This window comes from Oculina patagonica, chromosome 4, assembly GCF_052425735.1.
Source record: "Oculina patagonica isolate OP01 chromosome 4, crgOcupat, whole genome shotgun sequence".
Classification (NCBI taxonomy): Eukaryota; Metazoa; Cnidaria; class Anthozoa; order Scleractinia; family Oculinidae; genus Oculina; species Oculina patagonica.
The window spans coordinates 23,668,196-23,689,141 of record NC_135761.1 but is presented as its reverse complement, the minus strand read 5'-3'; the positions used below and the strand labels follow the sequence as shown (position 1 = coordinate 23,689,141).

The window sequence follows — 20,946 nt, the reverse complement described above, 5'->3', positions numbered from 1 at the left end:
CTCTCATGGTGACCTGATGTTTAGTGAAGTCCAACCCTAATCTGAGTAAACGGATGTTGCTATATGGAGGGTCTTAAAGATGTGCGAGACAGCAAGCCAATATGGTTAACACAATGGTCAAATCGAAATTGCTTGGTAAATAAAATTTCTGAGCCCCCTACGGGAGTCAAACCAGTCACCTTTTTAGATACGGGTTGGATGCTCTGCACTGAGCTATGGGAGACTGGTGGTGAGCAAAGTTGTAAACTATTGTACTACTGACTAGGTTCTTATGTGCGACACATGCCCTGCCATAACTGCAAGGCCCAATATGTTGAAATGATAAATGTGGATAAATGATAAGTGGAATGGTGACTTGGATAAAATAAATGAAGCTGTTTTTCTTGCATGTGACACGTGACACATAGAAACTAGATTACGACCTCGCTCACCACAAGTCTCCGATAGCTCAGTGGTTAGAGCGGCCAGCCAGTAGCTGGAAGGTCATGGGGGGCTCAGAAATTTTATTTTCCAAGCAATTTCGATCAGAGAACGCTTCTGATTATATATTTAAGAGTGTTGTCTTGAAACCGATTCATCTATTTGGAAACAAATTAACCTGAAACAATTTGACTTGTTATATATATCCCATGTGGTGATATACATGTACCTAGTCCTACTCTTATAGCCATTCACCATCATGAACAATAATAATTATTATATTTAATTTATCAATGATAACTATTTAAAAAAAATTAATATTAAATAATCATTATTTTGTAACAAGTAGACACTTACAGTTAATGTAGTGATTTGCTCCACTTGAGCTGTGTTGGTCCTTAACTCTTTTTGATATCGCTTCATAAGGTTGTTATGCATGGACAACATCCTGTTGAATAATGTCACACAAAAAACCAACCTGTTAAGATGTTACTACATGACACTGGTACAGGCTTAATTAATAAAGGTATAAATATTATGTAACTCCGAGAAAGAGAAAGAGACACCTTCAGATTAAGTTTGATTGTTTCTGGTTTGGTAATACCAGATCAGACAGGCTGAGATTTTTGACAGAGTGGGAAGGCCAAGCAGGAAAGAATTTTGCTCAAGGACATGGTGTACAAACCAAATAAGTACTGTAGAGGGATATCAGGTTAAAGAAAAATGACTGAGAGCCTGGAAATACTTTCCTGCCCAGCCAGGAGGTGCTATGGCCTTATCGTTAAAGTTCTAGCATATCACCATATCACCTTTATTGAGCTTGACTTTGTTGAAAAGTTGTGAAAATGTCTTGGGTGAATGTTTTGAATTATGCCACTAAATGAACCGCTGAGAATTATGTTCAGGACGGAATGAAAGCTGTGCAATGGAATGATAGAAGATTGTTCATGTATGCCATGGCTCTCAGTTATGCCACATCACCCTTTCTTATTATATCTCAGAGGACCCTTTCTTACAAGCACACAAGTTACTGTACCCAAATTTGCAAATATTAACGAATCAGAAGCCTTCTGTACTGTCCTTATTTCCTGTGATATAATGTCAATGACCTAATATTGCCATAATATCACCTTTTTGGCTTGTTTGGTCACTCCGTGGGTATTTTACCTCGACTTGACTGCCTTTGACCAAAAATGTATATATGCCATGGGCATGTATATGATTATAGTATAACTTTTAGTTATTATAAATAAAAGACTAACTTGGATGTTTTGTCAAACTCTTCATCAACTGGTTTCCTTTGTTTATTGTTTTGATTCAGTTGTGTTGCTGGTCCAAGCTGCCCTCTTGTTATCAATCCACCAGCAGTTCTCGGTCTCTTGTCATCAGTTTGAACTTGAACACTGATGATTATATAATAAAACAGGAGGAAAAAACATAGACTAATTAAATTATTAGTTTAATACACAAAATCCTGTCATAATGAAAGAAATAAACTACGCATTTTTCTCTCCATAGCAGAGAGTACTAAGAGCTGAAGTTTCAACGTTGTGATAAAAAATTTAACTGACAAAAAGAAAAAACTTTATGCTTTAATTATATAAGACTAATTACCTTCTTGTAAAGGCTTGCATGAATTCATTACTTCTAAACTGTTCCTTCAGGTCGTTAAGCTCTTTTTCTAACTGTCCATTTCTCCTTGCAAGCTTCTTGTACTTCTTTCTGATACGCTCATTTTCTGTAGAGAGCTGAAAAATATTTTGGTTTTCAACTCAGACATACTCCCTTGACAAATGAAAATGGCAACATAACCGTTTAATAGAAACTACTTACATATAGACAGTTGTGCACATCGGGCATTGACATTTTGTTTAAGATGGAGTTGTTGTTCAAACTGTTGAAAATCGATATATCTCATCGAATATCATGTCAAAGAAAATTTTCAAAATCTGCCGCCATTTTGAAAAACCGCTGACAATGTTGACATCGAAGGTTAACAAGTGCCCGCAGTGCAAAGAAATGTGGTAGGCGGTCGACTTTTTAAAACTACGTTTTGTTTCTTCACTGGCCATTTTTTCGTAGCTGTACTTTATCTCGTTGGTTTTTATGTAAAAAAATAGTGGACTCTGTAGCAATGATCGCTACTTTTCCGAATACTTCTTTTAGCAGTAAGCCAGGAGGGTCCGTGAAACGTCGTGATTTACAAGCCCTTGGTGTTTAGATAAATATTTCATTGTAAATAGTAGCATCACGCAACATAAATCTTGCACTACAAAATGCGTCAAGACAAAGGTACAACTTCCTTGTATTTGCTGTTTCTTTTCATAATCTGGGGAGACTGTATGACGAAGGAGGAGATAGAGAGATACAGGTTAGTGTATAAACTAAATCTGGTTAAATACTGTTTAATCATCTGTTTACAGCTGTTTGGAAAAGGAGTGAATCACAATTAAACACGTCCGCTTTGAATTCACCGTGATGAAGAGACTTTGAAATTGTGAATTCCTTGCAGTTTACAAGGATTTTCCTCTATTTGATTATGATATGGTAATTCTTAACCCTGTTTGTAGCATACCTCTGAAGGGAAAAACCCAATCTATACATGTATGTTAAGGAAAGTGGGAAAATACCGGGAAAAACAAAGGCAAATTAAATGCATATTTGCATTTCATTAAAAGTAGCTCAACCAAAACTAAACCGTTGTATAGAGATAGTTGATTTGCTGATGTTTGAACTTTCTGTTATTTTAGACTCAAGACCAAAGCTATGTTTTACCATGGATATGATAGTTATCTCAATTATGCTTATCCTTATGACGAGCTAAGGCCTTTGTCATGCAGTGGGCAGGATACATGGGGAAGGTGAGATTTCATAACTTGCACTGAACCACCATGAAGTCTATTTTAGGAAAGTAAAGACCAAACAAGCCGGTTAAATTAAAATGGCTGTTTTAAAGATCTGTATTGTTGTGATTTGCACGCTAGAATCCAGATCAAGTGGTCCAGGTTCTAGGCCTAGCTGGAGACATGTTGTGTCCTTGGACAAAACATTGTCGATGGGTACCCAGCTTGTATGGGTGCTAGCATCCTAACCAGGGAGGAGTAGAAAAACTCAGGACTAGTCACTTAGTGCTGCACAATATGTTATACCTGCCAACTCTCACCCCTTGGGCGTGAGTCTCACGCCTGCGAGTTGAAAACTTCTATCTCACGCCAACTCACACTTACGAACCAATTTCTCACGCCTTAACGAAAAATGTGAGTTATTACAACCACAAACGACACACTTTTCAATAAAATGTAAACTCAAACCAATGTGAGAAACGGAAACTCCATGTAAAATGAGTAAATGGCGAAACTTTCCCCAAAATCGCAGAGCTTTGACAAAAAATAGCATTGGGAACGAGGTCGTGTTTAGCAAAACACGACAACGCACTGGGATCTGGATATGTTTGGAACATCTTCGGAATACTTCAGACGTCTTCGGAAATCCTGGAACTCTCGGGATAAAAATATCACACCTTTGACCCAGAAAAAGTTGGCAGGTATAATATGTTCTGTATTTTACTAATAATGCATCAAAAGTTCACCGTTTGTATTATTTTCATCTGCATAACATTTTTTTGCATTTCTTTAGCTACTCCTTGACCCTGATAGATGCCTTGGACACTCTGTTGGTAAGTGCTTCAGTTGAATTTTATCAATGAAGTTCTGTTAGTGTGCAAACTGAGGCTTAAAAATTGTCAGCAAATGGATAGGAAATTTGACAATAATTTTCAAGTCATAGTTCTCGCTAGACTCACATGTAGTGATCCAGTATTATCTAATAAATATTAAATTAATGTCAAAATCCTTCAATATTTTTCAGTGTAGTAAGGATCTTTCATAATTTGTTATTAATCTCTTTTGGTTACATCTTCTTTCTGTCTTTAGATTCTTGGAAATACATCAGAATTCCAAAGGATTTCATTGCTACTGGAAGAGACGTTAGAATTTGATATGGACATCAATGTATCAGTGTTTGAAACAAACATAAGAGGTGAGGACTTACATGTGGTTTACAAGGAATTATTCCAATAGACCATTTGCATTATGACGTAAAAGCGCAAGGAATTCTGGTAGTTGTAGGTAGGTTCGCGGGAAATTTTGAATCGTCATCAAGCCCGCTTGCTCAAGAAAATCGTGATGGAGGTAAAGAAAATTACTCTCACCGAAGAAGACGTCCCGTGGCTTCATTTAAAGCGGAAAAGCAACCTCTCAGTATAAAACCAAGTCCGTTAAAATGGAAAAAAAGTTATGCAAGAAATTGTATATTTGCTGGGTTGCGTTTTGTAGTGAAGTTTCAACGAGTGTTTCCTCCACTCGAGTCCGCGCGATTATTTAATTAAATTCCTAAAACTTTTGCTTGCCAGGTATTTTCAAATAATATACAAAGACGCAATATTTTACCCTTTCTAAACATGGGGAAGTATACAGTACATGATGTCTACACTCGTAAAAATCTTTGAGGCTCATCTTTCGAGTAGCACATGTAATCGTTCATTAACAAGATTATGGAAATAAAATTATATTTGCTCGCACGGCCCTCGCTCGGATTGAAACCACATCTGCTACTCCACGAGTTGACATTTCCAGCACAAAAACAAGAAAACTTCTTTGTTAAAGAATATTGCAATTACAGTTCTAATTTGACGAAAACAGAAATACAATTTTAAGACATTAAAATATTAAATCTGTATTCACCTGCACAGGGTAGTTTGAAAATCCTTTATGATTGACCCTTCATGATTCATCGATGATCGGATGAAGCTCGATTGAACGAGGAAAATTATTTGACTCTTTTCTCTGTCTCGCTGTAAAAATAAATTAAACTGATCGTCCCGCTGAACAATCATGATAAAATTCCTCTCAAGCAATCTGTTTCCAGTGCGCGATGTTTTAAAGCTGTGATATTAGGCTAAAATTATTCACGAAGAGAAGTTGTCGGCCGAGATGAATGAATTTCTACCAAGTCAACTCCGCCACACAACGTACACTTACTTGAACACGAACAACATTTGACTGTCTTGGTTAAAACACAGAACTCAGTCAATTTTCATTCCAAAGCTATCATCCTGTTTTCTATACTTTTAACAGGGAACTGAAAAAATAAATGTATAAACAAATTTCGAAGCGACAAAGAGCGTAAACTTGGCAGCTCAACTTCAGATCAAAATAAAAGTCCTGGATGTCCACCTTCACGCTTGGCTGCCCTTAGCCAATCATAAGGCAGAAATGGTTTTTTCCCGCGAACTTAACTACAACTACCAGAAGTCTTTGCGCTTTTACGTCATAATGCAAATGGTCTATTGCTAATATTTTATAAGTAAAAACTCAGCCATTTTCTATTTCTATTTTTTGCTTGAAAGTACTTAACATTGTACCTTTTGGGCTGCAATCTGTTAGATTTTCTAAGAGGCACAGCTGAGTTGGCTATTGCTCATAGAAAATGAGGCGAGTAGTCTTATTGACTAATGATTAGACTACTCGCCTCATTTTCTATGAGCAATAGCCAACTCAGCTGTGCCTCCTTGGCTATTCACTCAATAGAAAACTGAGCCTTTTAGTCTAATTGTTAATTAATAGACATTTTGTGACATTTTTCTCATGTTTCCTCAGTTGTCGGTGGCCTTTTATCAGCTCACTTACTAGCACCAAGGGCAGGAGTGACTGTAGAGGAAGGCTGGCCATGCCAAGGACCTTTGTTAAGACTTGCTGTGGATGCTGCTGAAAGACTCCTTCCAGGTTGGTTGGCCTTTTGTCTTCTTTTATAAGAAGCGAGGCTGCTGTGCAAAGGCAAGGCAAGTTGTGTAGTCAGTGAACCTGGCACAGACACATTCAAGGTTTTGTAGACAAAAAAGTGCAGGATGTGTTTTCTTGTCACAAAAGGAAAACAGGCACTCTGATAGGAGAGGTGTAAAGGGAGAGGTCAGAGAGTAGGGCGGAGATGAGTAACACCCTGCGCATATTATTTTCCCTTCCCTTGAACTGAACTGCACTGGCAACTCTCAACCTTTTTTTCAGGATCATTTATCAATGTCCCTTTTCAGTGTTATTCTCATACCTTGACAAAATGAGCAACTCTCGAAAGTTCTGATGCAGGGACAAATCTGACTGGCTTGAAAAACAATAAAGATGGCCAAAAGAAAATCACCAATAAGTTTGTTGGTCAGGCTTTTGAAAGCTAGGGATGGTGCAAATCAGATCTTCAAATAATTTGGAACTTTCCAGGGTCGCTCGTTTCTCAACCATTGGTCAAGGGGAACAACGACCCTGGGTGCGAGGATGCAAAATGTGTAAAACAGGATGCAGTTCCTGTTCAGTGATTAGTCATAATCATCTTTACTTCAAAAGCTCAACTTTTTAAATTAAATACTTAATTAATTGTTACCTATTACTGACAGCATTTGATACTCCAACTGGCATGCCATATGGTACAGTGAACCTTCGCTATGGAATCCCACCATCAGAGACGCCTATCACTTGTACTGCAGGGTGTGGCACCTACATTGTAGAGTTTGGAACAATCAGTGCCCTAACAGGTACAAGTCAATTTGACTACAGTAGCTGACATTTGTTGGATGAAAGTAATAGCCTGTTAGCTGAATTCCATCCAAATCTGATGTAAAATACATATTAACAAAAAGATAAGAGAGCTTAGAACAGGCCCTGACAGCTTCACTGCTAAGGAAAACACAGTTTAAGCTTTGGAAAAGGAGTCACACCAGTCACATAAAAGTCTGATGTTTGTGTGTATCTGCGCCAGCCACATCAGTGCACCAGAATTTTTTTAATGATTTGTTAATTTCACTCCATGCCGTGACAGATTCTGTGTGCATGAACTGCCTGTCACCCTATCATTCCTTTCCTTTGTTCAGCATAATTTTTTTAAATTTTGTTTTTTAAGGTGATAAAAGATTTATCAATGCTGCTACTGGAGCTCTGGAAGGTCTGTGGAAAAGCAGATCAAAACTTGGACTGGTAAGCTAATTAAAACTTGTGACATTGTAAAGTTTGAGAAACTAACCTTGAATCCAGCATTATAGGCTTGCAATGCGTGCAGAGGGTGGTAGACGCAAGAAGATTAAAACTGTTAATGATGAGATCAGTTCAGAACATATTGGCAGATAATGCAGTAATGGGGCAATAATTTACACATGTGTGAAAGCAAATAAACAGTTGGTTAGAGCCTCTTTTGTCTCCAAGGTCTTACAAAGTTTTCTGTTTCATTTCTGGCAGGGTTGGAAACTAAAATTTCGTAGCACTCGCCCAGTCTTCTTCCATTAAAAAAGAATATTTTAGGCCCCCTCCGGCTCCCCCTACGAATAATAAAATATACAACTTCAATTTTTAATCACGTTTTGATAATCACTGTGCCACTTTGGTGGTCGATCGCAAAACAGACTGCAATCTATTTCTTCAATGAAAAATTGCCAAATATAGACCTTACTCCACAATAAAAACACAAGCACACTTACTTCAAAAGTTGAAACGCAGTTTTATTTGATACGTATTTCCAAATTCTTGTTGTTTGCAAGCGAAATTGTACAGCAAAAGAGGCGAGAAATGGTCATCTTGCTCAGTGTGTCTTGCTGCGTTTCGCGGCTCAGTGGATGAGTCAGTGAATTTTTGACCAGAGGTATTACTTTGTACAAGTACGTCCGTCATGTAACATGCCCCAAACGGAAGCCATTTTTGTCTGTTTACGAACGCGAACACAGCTTTGTTAAAGATTTCAAAATGTTGGTAAGCTATCAGCTTGTGGACAGTGTAGATTATTTTAAAGTGGAAAGTAAAAGTTTCGCTTATTCTAAATAATATTTTCTGGATATGGCACTGATCGTACTCGCCAAACCGGGCGAGTGATCCGTGATTTGTACTCGCCCGACAGTTTTCACACTCGCCTGGGCGAGCGGGCAAGTGCTAATTTCCAACCCTGTTTCTGGTTTACTGTAGGTGGGTAATCATATTGATGTAGTAAGTGGCAAATGGACAGCACAAGATGCAGGCATTGGAGCTGGTGTAGACTCTTACTTTGAGTATCTCCTAAAAGGAGGTATACTGTTTGGTTTGCCAAGGCTGATCGACATGTTCAAAGGTAATGAAATATTCTCTCTGTTTTAGCATACATCACCTTGCCCATCATAACTAATTGCTGACTGAAACTTTCCTCACATTAACTTGATCAGAGTTTGACACAACTTTTCAAGTCCTATTTTTACAAGCATTATTTTTCCTTTTAATTGCTTCCACTTGAGTGAAACACCATTTCCTTAATTTCTGCCATATACTTTTCCCAAATTTTATTTTTCACTGGTGTGAATTACCATACTGCCAGCACTTAAACTCTGGTTTCTGTAGCAAGAGGCAATTAATTCTACATGTAGCTATGAAAAAGCCCCAGCATTCAAACAGGTTGCCCCAAAAGTTCCCTGGTTCATACCCCTGGGTGGCTCCAGCATTCAGACCAGAGTCATGGCCAGCGCCTCAAAGTTATCCAGAGTAGCAGATCTTCTTTGCAAGTTCATGAAGTCCTGTAACTGAAAATCTATCTCACATTTATTATTTCAAGTTTAAGATGACAGCTTGCTAAACATTCACTATGTCACTGGATATTTTTATATTGAATAAAAAATAAAATGTATACTGTTCTATCACATCCAAGAATTCTACAGCAAGGTTCAACAGTACCTGAAGATCAGTGACTGGTATGTGTGGGTTCACATGGACAAAGGTCAAATCACTATGCCAATCTTCCAATCCCTTGATGCTTATTGGCCAGGGCTTCAGGTGAGTGACACCTGTCAGTATTTTACAGATCACAGTGTGTACTACATCCAGCAGATAATACAGTTGGTGTGTTTTCAGTTTCACTATTTTTATTTTACCTGACTGTGAAATAATTAATATTTTCTATCAATTGTAGACATTATGGGGAGATATCGGACCAGCATCAAGGACTCTTCAAAAGTACCACAGTGTGTGGAAGCACTTTGGATTCATTCCCGAGTTTTATCAGATTTCTTCCGGAGAACCATATAATGGAAGAGCAGGGTACCCCTTAAGACCAGGTAGGGAGATAATTACATGACTGCATAAATTAAGCATAGCATATATTTGTTGTCATATAATTATTTATTTGCTGTACACTATCCTAACCAGGCCAGTTACCGGTATGTATTATAGATATTATCCATTAAATATTTTTTCTTAGATCCCATATTGCTCTATCTACCATCATTACATGATGGTACATACTCTATCAAAAGCTGGGAGATATCTTAGGATATCCCAAAGCAATATTCCTCTACTTGTAATTTTATACTTACATATTCAGTTCACAACAATCAATAAGAACCATTAGATTTGCTCCAACTAGTAATTTATTAGCAAGCTTTTAGGCATCTTTGAAGCAAAGTAGCGTATTAAACCAACTAAAAAAGCATAAAATGACTATCTGAGAGGCACAGTTGTAATGAAACCCCTTGCATGCATTACATGCCTATAATGCAAGGTAATAGCTGTTTTTGTCAATTTATTCAACAGAGTTGATTGAAAGTGCCATGTATCTGTACCGTGCAACACGGGATCCTTATTTCCTTGAAGTAGGAAGGGATATGTTGGAGTCAATAGAACACAGTGCAAGGACACCATGTGGATATGCCACAGTGAGTCCAAGCATCATCTTTATTTAAACTGTCTGTAATTCTTTCTTTCTGGTACTTTATTTGAGTAGTACTAATGTACTACCTTATTGTTACTTATTTTCGCGGGAACTTAATTTCGCGAAAGTGGAACAGGCATGTTTCGCGGGACTTAAATTTCGCGATCTGGCTAAAAATAAAACGTTTAAAGGAACCAAATTTCGCGAAAATTGTCAAAATACTGGTCCGCATTAACAAACAGTAAGTCTCAAAATTGGCACAACTGATTTTAACTTTCCCCAGCAATAGTCCAATGACACTGAACAAAAAATCAAAGGGCACTTAGAGCCAGCTCATTCTTCTGCCTTTTTCGGGGGGGGGGGGGTAGGGTTTGGGAGTGGTGGTAGGTAATGAAAATGTACTGGTACAGTCCACTTAAGTCAAGTACAGTCCCCTGTAAAGTCACAATGAGATACGCATGTGAAAAGAAATGAAATCACAATTTCACAACTTCTAAAAATGGTGCAACGTGAATCAAGTTGCCGAGCTGTTTAGACCTTAGGGACCCTAAACGTATTTTCACGTATTTTAACACGCGCTGACACAAGCGATCAAGTCCATTGAGGCAGCCGGAAGTAATTTTACATGGCCCCATTCCCCGCTACGTAAAAGTCCACAAGCAGTTATTTAAAAAAAGAAATAGTATTTCGTTTCTGGATCGCGGTACGATATAAAGCATAATAAAGCTATAAATGATAAGAAGAGAATATCCTAGGTCGAGAATCAGTATTACGCGGGGAGGAATTGCGAAACAGTCAAGTTTTTTGCATGCATGCACATTCCTTTACCCTTCCGTGCCAGAAAAAACGAGACATCCGAAGACATCCAGTCTTAATTGTTTGCTCTTCTTAGCGCTATTATTGATGGAAAATGTACAAAGTCAACAACAACATAGACAGAAAAGCTAGAATATTTACATAACAATTAAACACGGAAAGGGCTTTCACACTGTTCACAATATTTTTCACCAATACATCGTTTTAATCGATCTTAGAAGGATCGCAGTCGTTTGGTATTTCTATTGTGTAATTAAACTGCAAAGCTTTTCGTCTTCTTGACAAATATAATTTCGATATTTGAAGAACATGTTTTTACTGCTAAAACGTGTGGACATTGTGGTTACGAGCTTTCTTCTGGTTGGATAGTGTGTAAATAGTTCACATCTTCCACGAAGTTCAGATACACATGTGAAAAGAAATGAAATGAATATTTGTTACCGTTTTAAATTACTGAATTGAGTTTTGAATAACCTTTCTGTCAGCACGCATCTACCGGGCAGTGACAATCATTGTTCATGGATTGAGCAGCGAATGAAATTTGAGAGAAAGATGCACACGAACACTAGTCCAGGCAATTTATCGCCTAAAATAGGTCAACCTGTTACTAATTGCAACAGAAGGTTTTTTAACGCCTTTTGATCCAGGAACATGTCCTCTATAACATATCAAAAGTCTCTGAAAATCTGAGCAGGGGAAGGTGACTAAAAACGAGCTTTATAAGAACCCTGTATCGACCCTGAAAAATGCAGCATGGAAACGAGGCTCCTGTGCTATCTGCTGTGTCGACTGAGTTCAATGCCACGTGCAACATGGGCAAGCAGAGAAAGAACGATTTTTTTGTGTTTTCCTGATAGGTAAGTCAAATTACATGTATCTTAGATCGGATAATTGCTTAAATAAGATTCTTAAATCTATACAAATACACAAAGCTTGTACCAAGCTTCTGTGCTGTTGCTTATCCGTTTGAGAGATTTAGCATAGGAATTTGTCTTCCGCTAGCAAAGTTTTTTAAGCTAAAAAAATGGATTTTATGTTCTAAGGTAATGCAGTTCAAATAATGTGTTATGTGACCTGATTAGTGAATCCAAATTAAGGCTTTAACTCAGTGCGGGTAGAACTTTATTTAAATTCGGATTTACAGAGTAGCAAAAAATGCTAATTTCTCCGAATGAAAACAAAAACAACCAGGAAATAAAAAGTTAAAAAAGAGATGCTAAAACTATTTACATCAATTATAATAATAATAATCAAAAATTATAAAATCTATATACATGAATCAGACGATAGACAATAATTTAAAATAATGCGTTATCTTTTTTCATAACTTAAAATCTCTGAATGAAAAACTTTCCTAAAATAAAAATTTATCCGAACAATATATGCGCTTTGAACACAAAACAATTTGCCTGAAATTCATTTTTACTGAAGACTTAATTTGGCGGGAATAGAACCAAACTTTAACAAAAAGAAAGCCAAATATAGCACATTTACGAAATCAACCTAGACGTTTTCGAGTACCACAAAGCTGTAAATAATATTGAGATTGATTGTGTGAAAAAAGCGCTCTTAATTCTTTATTTCAGAAAACACGATTCTCGACTATGGATGACACAGAAAGCTGTATTATTTGTAAAAAAACTTTGACGGCGCGGGCGAGGTCGTAACGCTAAGAGAAAAGGGAAGCGCGGGAATAAATCGGGCGAGCACAGAGAGAAATGATTCAATCACTACGGTTCCTGGGCAGCAGGTTCATCACAACTGCCGGCGAGAGTATTGTCTGCCAAGTAACATCCAGCGAGCCAAAAAAATGCTTACGTCTGAAACAACTAGTAATCGTCGCTCTCTAACTCGCCAAGCAGAACAATGTTTCTCATTCAAAACTGACTGTTTCTTTTGTGGCACCAAAGTTGAGTTCGGGGAACAGAGAAAAAGACTGGGGGAAGCGTTCAGGGTTACGACAGTTGAAATGAAAGACACGCTATTGAAAATTTGTTCAGAGAGAGAGGACGAGTGGTCTGACACGATAAGAGCTAGGCTTCTAAATGTTCATGATTTGCCTTCTGCTGGCGCAGTTTACCACCAGACATGCAGTGTAAACTTCCGCACAAAGAGGAAATTACCTAAAGTTTATGAAGTAAATGAGGAATCGGCTGTCAAAAAGAGGAAAGTTGGTCGTCCCCAGGATGAAGAAAAATGCGAGGCCTTTTTCAAAGTTACGAAGTTTCTTGAAGAAAATGACGACGAGCAGTTAACAGTGAGCGATCTAGTGGAGAAAATGGAAGAATATTTGAGTGACACAAATAGCGAAGCTTACGGACGGCAGCACATGAAAACCAAACTTCTTGAGTATTTTGGAGAAAAGATCGTGATAACGGATATTAACGGTAAGCCGAACGTTGTAACCTTTCGAACCACTGCGGCTGCGATTTTGCAAGAGTTCTACATACAGAAGGATGACGTGGATATCAAAGAACAAGAAATGAACATTATTAAAACAGCAGCTAAGCTGATAAAAAAAGACCTCAAATCACTTGCGACCTCAAGTGGCAACTACCCCACGATAGACACCGATGCCGAATCTCATGTCCAGTTTCTTCCTGCCACACTTTCTGCATTTCTGGGAGTTCTCGTCTCGGAAAAAAATAATTCTTTAAAGGTAGCGTCAATCGGGCAGGCCATTGTTCAAGCTGCGCGGCCACGTGTCGTTATCGCACCTTTACAGATTGGGCTTGCAGTTCAGTTGCACCACAACTTCGCCTCGCGCTTCCTTATTGACACCTTGCATCACCATGGGTTTTGTTCGTCATACCAAGAAGTGCAAATGTTCAACCAGAATGCTGCGCTTAGCCAGGGAACTAATATAGCGTCTTTTAATGGCGAGTTTGTCCAATACGCGGCCGACAACGTTGACCACAACACTAGGACACTCGATGGAAATAATACCTTTCACGGTATGGGCATGATCGCAGTTGTTACGCCTGGCACTAAACATAATTGTAATGTCCCACGACGCAAAGTTACTGCTGAAGAAATCTCGACAACTGGAAGGGTAGAGATTTATCCATGTGGACCCAGTCAGGTGAACGTGGAGATCAAATACAATGACGTGGTTCTCGTACGAGCGGAAGACCCCACTTCTAATCTTGATGTCCTGTGGAAAGTATCTCTACTGTTTGGCACCCCGCGTCCATCTTGGAGTGGCATGATGCAATCTGTTCACGAAGGAAGGCACCAGGGCAAGTCTTCAATTATGTTCCTTCCCATGATTGATATGAATCCGAGTGATGTCACGTGTGTCTCTTCCACCCTGAACTTTGTATCTGAGCATGCCAAGGAACACGGAATTGCCAATCCCATCATCACATTTGATCAGCCTTTGTGGTTAAAGGCCTTTAACATAATACAGTGTGAACCAGCTGACAGCGATTTACGCAAAGTGATCGTGCGTCTTGGTGCTTTTCACGCGGAGATGAGTTTTCTTGGAAGTATTGGCCACCTGATGGCGGGGTCCGGTTTAAGAGAAGTTCTGGAACTGATTTATGCGTCTAATGCGGTAGACCATATATTGACCGGAAAAGCAATTGCTCGGGCTGTTCGTGCACACCTCATCGTAGACGCCGCTTTGAATGCGCTACTGTATTCGGAAGCTCTGGAAGTACCCATACCGCACTTACAACACACAGGTAATAGCCATTTATTTATAAAGCGTATCTGGCTTAGTTGTCATTACTTATTTTCTTGTTATTTTTTTTTATCTTGCAGTTTCTGAAGAAAATGCCATAATTTGTGATGCGAGCGGCGAAGATACAGCGAACATAGACAATGAGACTGAGCAGCGAGGTAAAATTAACACTTTATACTTTATACTTATACACTTTTACATGTCACTCAAAGTAGACAACAATTATATCAGATTATTTAACTTTTTATCATTTCAGGTAATGAGAGTACTGTTGCATCTGAAACAGCTGATGAAATGTCCGAGTCATGTATCGCCTCCCCTCATACAGAAAGCACTCATAACAGTAAGTATTTAAAGTCAATTCTTTTACTTCGTCAAGCGTTGCTAAAATATAGAGAAAATGCAATAAGACAATTTAATTTAATATTGCAGGCCACCAGCATCGTTTGGAGCCGATGCCTGAAGACATCCACTCGCAGGTTGGAGTTTCAAAGCTTGAAGAGGCGCGTGCATTGTTTGATAAGTTGACAGGAAAGAAAGTCTCAGCTGAAGATGCAAGCACAGCAGATGTTCTAAGCGACATTCAAGAATGCGTACGCAGAAAGAAAGACTTCCTCGCTGAGAAAAGCCGCACTGCAGCGCTTTGGATTCAGTACCTAGAAATGGTGGACATTTTGCGCTCCTTTATCAAAGCAGAGCGAACAGCTAATTGGGAACTCTACCTCGAGGCATTGACAAGAATGCTGCCATATCTCGCTGCCTCTGGCCACAACTTGTACGTTAAGTGCGCACGACTATACCTACAGTCGATGACGGACCTCCAAACGAAACATCCCGATGTCTACCGAAACCTCGCTTCCGGTCTCCACGTGGCAAGAAGGAGTGATAGGTTTTGGGCCGGATTGTCGATTGACCTAACCATCGAGCAGGTACTCATGAGAAGTTTGAAGACGAGCGGAGGCTTGACAAGAGGAAGGGGACTAACGGAGCAGCAATGTCTTATCTGGCTATTATCTATGCCTGCCTGCGCCGAAACAAACCAGAGAATGCAAGAGTTGACAGGAGTACAGTTTAATTCGGGCGAGCAAAACAAAGATATGTCCAAGGCAAGACAGGCAAGAGACATGAAAGACACAATGACCACCCTCAGTTCTCTGGCTTCACATAACCCTTTCTCTCCCGACAGCGACTGTCTAAGAAACATCATGAATGGCGTAAATGCTGATAGCAGTGTCAATGCTGATGAAGCCAAATATGTCGGTGAAAAGATCCTGTCCTCAATGAATGGGAAAAGCCCCACGGATTACACATTCAAGCGAAGTTCCCAGGCAGTCACTATGTCATCGAAGTCCTCTGTGAAGATTAACAATGATCAAGTACAAGTTGACCCGCAACTTTTATTTCAGCGACTGATCATGGCCTGTGATAACTCCCAACTTGCGGAATTATTTCGATACGAGCTCTGCACTTATCCCACATCTCTTTTCGACTCCCCATTAACGCTGAGACAGCCTCAAAAACCAGCGCTAGCGGACGCACTGTGGGCGAAGCTTTCACCAGAGGCCAAGACGCAGCCCGAAGGAAATGTCCAATATGTATTGGATGGAGGTGCCCTTCTCCACAGAGTCCCTTGGCCGAGAGGTTCTCCGGCTTACAAAGAAGTGTGCGACTTGTATTGTAGTTACGTGCGGAGGAAATACGGAAGAGCGATAGTGGTATTTGACGGGTATGACGAGATGTCAACTAAAGCTATGACACAGCAGAGGCGCGCATCAGGGAAGGTTGCTGCCACTGTCACCTTTACAGAAAGCATGTCTATCACGTTGAAGAAAGACACCTTTCTCTCTAACCCCAAGAACAAGCAACGCTTTCTGATGATGCTGAGTCAGGCTCTGCAGAATGCAGACTGCGTGACACACCACTCCGATGGTGATGCCGATCTACTTATAGTGAAAACTGCCGTAGAGTCTGCCCGAACGAAGACCACGGTTCTTGTAGGGGACGACACAGATTTGCTAGTTCTCTTGTGCTATCATGCTTCTGAAGAAGGATGTGATCTCTATTTTAGACCAGAGCCAAAGGCAAACGCGAGACTGGCAAAGGTTTGGCATATGAAGAAAGTCAAAGATCAGCTGGGTGGGGAAGTTTGCAGAAATCTCCTGTTTCTTCACGCCATGACCGGATGCGACACCACTTCGCGCCTGTATGGAGTTGGCAAGGCAACGGCGCTGAAGAAATTCGAGAATGTACCATGCTTCAGAGAGCAAGCTAACACGTTTAGCTGCCGTTCGGCTGTATCTGACGTTGTTGCTGCTGGCAAAAAAGCACTCGTGTCACTTTGCGGTGGAAAGCCAGGGGTTGGTCTTGACTCTCTCAGGTATCAGCGGTACTTTGAGAAACTTGCAACAAAGACATCTCATATACAGCCACAGAATCTCCCCCCAAGTGCAGCAGCGGCTCGATTCCACAGCCTGCGCGTCTATCTACAAGTAAAGCAGTGGCAGGGGGAGGATGCAGAAATGTCGATCGAGGACTGGGGATGGAAAGTAATTGGCGATCAACTGGTTCCTGTTGCAACGGACCTCCCGCCTGCGCCAGAATCGCTTCTACAGTTAATCAGATGCAACTGTTTGTCTGACTGCCGCACTATGATGTGCATCTGCCGCAAGAATGGTATGCAGTGTTCTCCAGCCTGTGGCCAGTGCAAAGGATCCGCGTGCACTAACTGTACCACCGCCCTGGACTACGAAAGTGAAGATTCAGAAGATTTACTTGTATAGCATGTGTAGATTACAATTCAAGAATGACTCTATCGCTAGCGTGGAGATATTTAAACTGAGTGATAAACATGTCTTGGCCACTGTAAACTTTCGAATAACAGCATTTAAAAAAATGCTCTTTTATGGGTCTTTATGTTAAGATTAAGGCCCGAGAAACATTGTATTAAGAGTATGTTCTTAATTTTAAAGAAAAGCCATGATTAATACCAATAAAACAGCCGTAAACAGCAACTTCCTGTTCATAGCCTCGTTTTCATGTTGCAGCGGAAAGCGAGTTATACGTTGATCGTATTTGGAGGTGTTCCCACACTTGAATCTTTAGAGACTTTTAGTATGTTATTGTATAGGTTATTTCTAACTAGTTTACGTTGAGAAAGCTTCTGTTGCAATTAGTAGTAGGTCTGATTACAAAATGCCTGGACTACACGTTGTGTACTGAAACGGATGACGTGAGTCACGGGAAATGAGATGACGTGACAGAAAACAAAAACGTGGGGTCGCCCACTACCTCTCGGAACGAGTTAATTTATTAGTTCTTAAAACAATAGATAACAGGTGACAACAATGCCGCTAGCCCTGAATAAGAATAGAGGTAGTGTTTACAGCGGGCGAATGAAAATAGAGGTTCCAGAGAGGTAGAAAACGTGCTGCTCGGATGTCGTGTTTTTATCAGTGAGCTTTATAAACGTTTATTTAGACGAGTCATATGGCAAGCGTAACTCCATAGTAAAAGTTAAAAATAAGTTCCATGAAGAAATCTTGGCGTGATATCTCTAGATTTTTACCGACCAAATTAAATGTAGATGTAGAATCTCAACAATAGGAGAGGGGTAGCGTATTAAATTTACTTCCGGCTGCCTGGCGGAACTTCATTGCGTGTAACAGCGCACGTTAAAATGAACCTTGATTACGTGTGTCAGCACATGATAAAATAAACCCCCAGGTTGTCAACATTTCGACTTTGTGATACACGTTTCCCTTTTTAAAAGTTCCGAAATGTGATTTGATGTTAATTTATTTATTACACTATACAATGATTTCATTTCTTTTCACATTTGCATCTGAGCTTCACTGAAGTTATTTTTGGCGTTACTAAGGGGGCAGGGGTAGCATATAAAATTACTTCCGTTCTACAACTTCCGTCCACACATTTTTTGTACACGCAGACTTCCGTCAACATCTGTATCACTTCCGTCCACACAATTTTTGTACACGCACACTTCCGTCAACATCTGTATCACTTCCGTCCACACAGTTTTTGTACACGCACACTTCCGTCAACATCTGTATCACTTCCGTCCACACAATTTTTGTACACGCACACTTCCGCCAACATCTGTATCACTTCCGTCCACACAGTTTTTGTACACGCACACTTCCGTCAACATCTGTATCACTTCCGTCCACACAATTTTTGTACACGCAGACTTCCGTCAACATCTGTATCACTCTATTACTCATTCTGGAGAATGAGCTAATGACTAATTTAACAAAACAAAACTTTCAGTTTGACATGTTCCTTTGTAACACAGTAGAGCTATTTATGTAGTAAACTGACGGCAACGTTGATTAATCACAACGAATTATATAGAAGGGTATTAAATTTCGCGTCGTTATTTTTCGCGAGAACCTTTTTTCGCGGGTCTTTAATTTCGCGATTTTCAAAAAATCGCGAAAATCGCGAAAATTTAGTCCCGCGAAAATAAGTAACAATAAGGTACTCAAATTGAGTTGTCTGAGTTTGGGGCTGCTTGGGGTTATTGTGTGGTGTTCTTCAGCAAGAGAGTTTACTCTCACAGTGCTTTTCTCCGGGGGGGGGGGGGAGGGGGTACTCCCTATAATGGCCTATACGGGGAGGCTCCGCCCCGAAAGGGGTACCTTTTTCAGGCTTCAGGTATATAAAAGGGTAGGGATTTCACGCGTTTAAGTATATGAAAGGGTATGGAAATATGTCATTTGGCTATTTAAAAGGGCCTTTAATTGAAATATTTCAAACAGACACAATTTATGGCTGTATTATTTTAATTTATTAAGCGCTACATAAAAATGACAAGAAAACGTCCAGTTAAGTCCATGCCATGTCTCTTAGGTATATGAAAGGGGTACCTTTTTTCAGTTAAAGGTATACGAAAGGGGTGCAATTTCTGTCAAAAATGGTATATAAAAGGGTAAGGGGTTAGAACTTGGGGCGGAGCCTCCCCGTACATAACTGTTTGGAGTACCCCCCCCCCCCCCCCGGGCATTTCTCCACTTGGGCAACCTTGGGCATCATATCATAAATGCTGGGGAGGAACATGAAATAGTCTTTGCATCCCTTCCAGGGGCAAGGTAAAGTCTGCATTCAAGCCTAGTGGCCCATCAGGCCAGAGCTAATTCCAGTTTCTATAGCATGAAGTGAATAGGTGTATTTCTACTTCCCTCTGTATGGGATGCTAGTCCATCACAGGGTTACCCCCAGTATTGCCAGTACCCATTTATGCACCTGGGTGAAGAGGGGCACTATGAGAGTTAAGTGTCTTGCCCAAGAACACAATACAGTGACCCCGGCCAGGGCTTGAAGCCAAACAGCTGATCCAGAGTCCAGCGTGCTAACCAGTAGGTCACCTTGCCTCCCATCCAGGGGTAGTTGCAATTATACTCCCAAACCCTGAGTCACATGTGAAGCATCTTCCATCAAAAACTAATTTCAATTACCAACATTTGTTTTTCAGATAAAAGATGTGAAAACACATGAAAAAGAAGATAGAATGGAATCATTTTTCTTAGCAGAAACAACCAAATACTTGTATCTCTTATTTGATGAGCACAATTTCATCCATCGGAGCAATGGGTCAGTGGATCATCAAATAAAACCTTCTCTTTCACCTTCGTGTAATACTGGATCAGCAGGATACGTCTTCAATACAGAGGCACATCCTATTGACATTGGTGCCGTTCATTGCTGTTCGTCCTCAAAGCTTACACATATACCTGAGAATTTAAGAACTAGAAGAATGTCTGACAGAGGAACTCAAAAGCACTCAAATGTATTATCAGACAATAATGATGATGATAGCGCTGAAAGAGAAAAAACATTCACTGGTTCTTACATGTGTCAAGCAAGACCTTTCCACAAGAAGCTGTCAGTGTTAGGTGCATTTATTGAAGGATCTGAAGAGCTCTCGGGGAATACGTGATGAATTAATTTTGTACTTCTATAAATGAATAATAATTCCAAAAAAAAAATCCTATTTTCTACAAAGAAAAAGGAAGAAATTATATTTTGAGTAAGGTTGAATTAGAAAAGAAATTTGTAATAAGTGTTTAATCTGATTAGTATTGTAAATCACACACCAAAATGATTACAAAAAAAGTATTTATTATTACAGTGGAACCCCGATATAACGATCCTTGATATAACAATATTCCCGATATGACGATGAATATTCTATGTCCCGGCAAAAGTTACAGTAAAATGTATGGGACAGAACCCTGATATAACGATCTTCTTTATAACGATATTCCCGATATAACGATCAAAATTTAGCAGACTGAACATAAAAT

General features: G+C 39.7%; 3 protein-coding genes and 1 long non-coding RNA gene across 5 annotated transcripts in view; 3 read left to right on the top strand and 1 right to left on the bottom strand.

The window, feature by feature from the left end:
• Positions 1 to 6,164, bottom strand: part of LOC144651832 (centrosomal protein of 290 kDa-like) — an 8,154-nt gene extending 1,990 nt beyond the window's left edge. The window contains exons 1-4 of one of the 2 annotated variants that reach the window (XM_078511853.1): positions 6,108 to 6,164; positions 2,035 to 2,168; positions 1,683 to 1,823; positions 778 to 868 (exon numbers count right to left, since the gene is read on the bottom strand). In XM_078511853.1, coding sequence (XP_078367979.1) covers positions 778 to 868; positions 1,683 to 1,823; positions 2,035 to 2,168; positions 6,108 to 6,149 — 408 coding nt within the window. In that variant the 5' untranslated portion in view covers positions 6,150 to 6,164. Of the gene's footprint in view, positions 1 to 777; positions 869 to 1,682; positions 1,824 to 2,034; positions 2,169 to 2,253; positions 2,391 to 6,107 lie in introns of those variants that run through there. The other variant, XM_078511854.1, reaches the window with a different exon arrangement.
• Positions 1 to 20,946, top strand: part of LOC144652029 (uncharacterized) — an 80,567-nt gene that overhangs the window by 16,419 nt on the left and 43,202 nt on the right. The gene's annotated exons all lie outside the window — the stretch shown is intronic.
• LOC144651712 (ER degradation-enhancing alpha-mannosidase-like protein 2) lies at positions 2,486 to 20,946 on the top strand. Its single transcript, XM_078511662.1, has 12 exons — positions 2,486 to 2,791; positions 3,171 to 3,281; positions 4,057 to 4,096; positions 4,353 to 4,458; positions 6,078 to 6,203; positions 6,863 to 7,000; positions 7,366 to 7,439; positions 8,415 to 8,556; positions 9,124 to 9,248; positions 9,385 to 9,529; positions 10,005 to 10,126; positions 20,115 to 20,946. The coding sequence occupies exons 1-12, from the start codon at positions 2,697 to 2,699 to the stop codon at positions 20,577 to 20,579; spliced, it is 1,689 nt and encodes a 562-aa protein (XP_078367788.1). The 5' UTR covers positions 2,486 to 2,696; the 3' UTR covers positions 20,580 to 20,946.
• LOC144652038 (uncharacterized) lies at positions 15,364 to 17,403 on the top strand. Its single transcript, XM_078512082.1, has one exon. It carries the CDS (start codon positions 15,364 to 15,366, stop codon positions 17,401 to 17,403), a length of 2,040 nt encoding a protein of 679 aa, XP_078368208.1.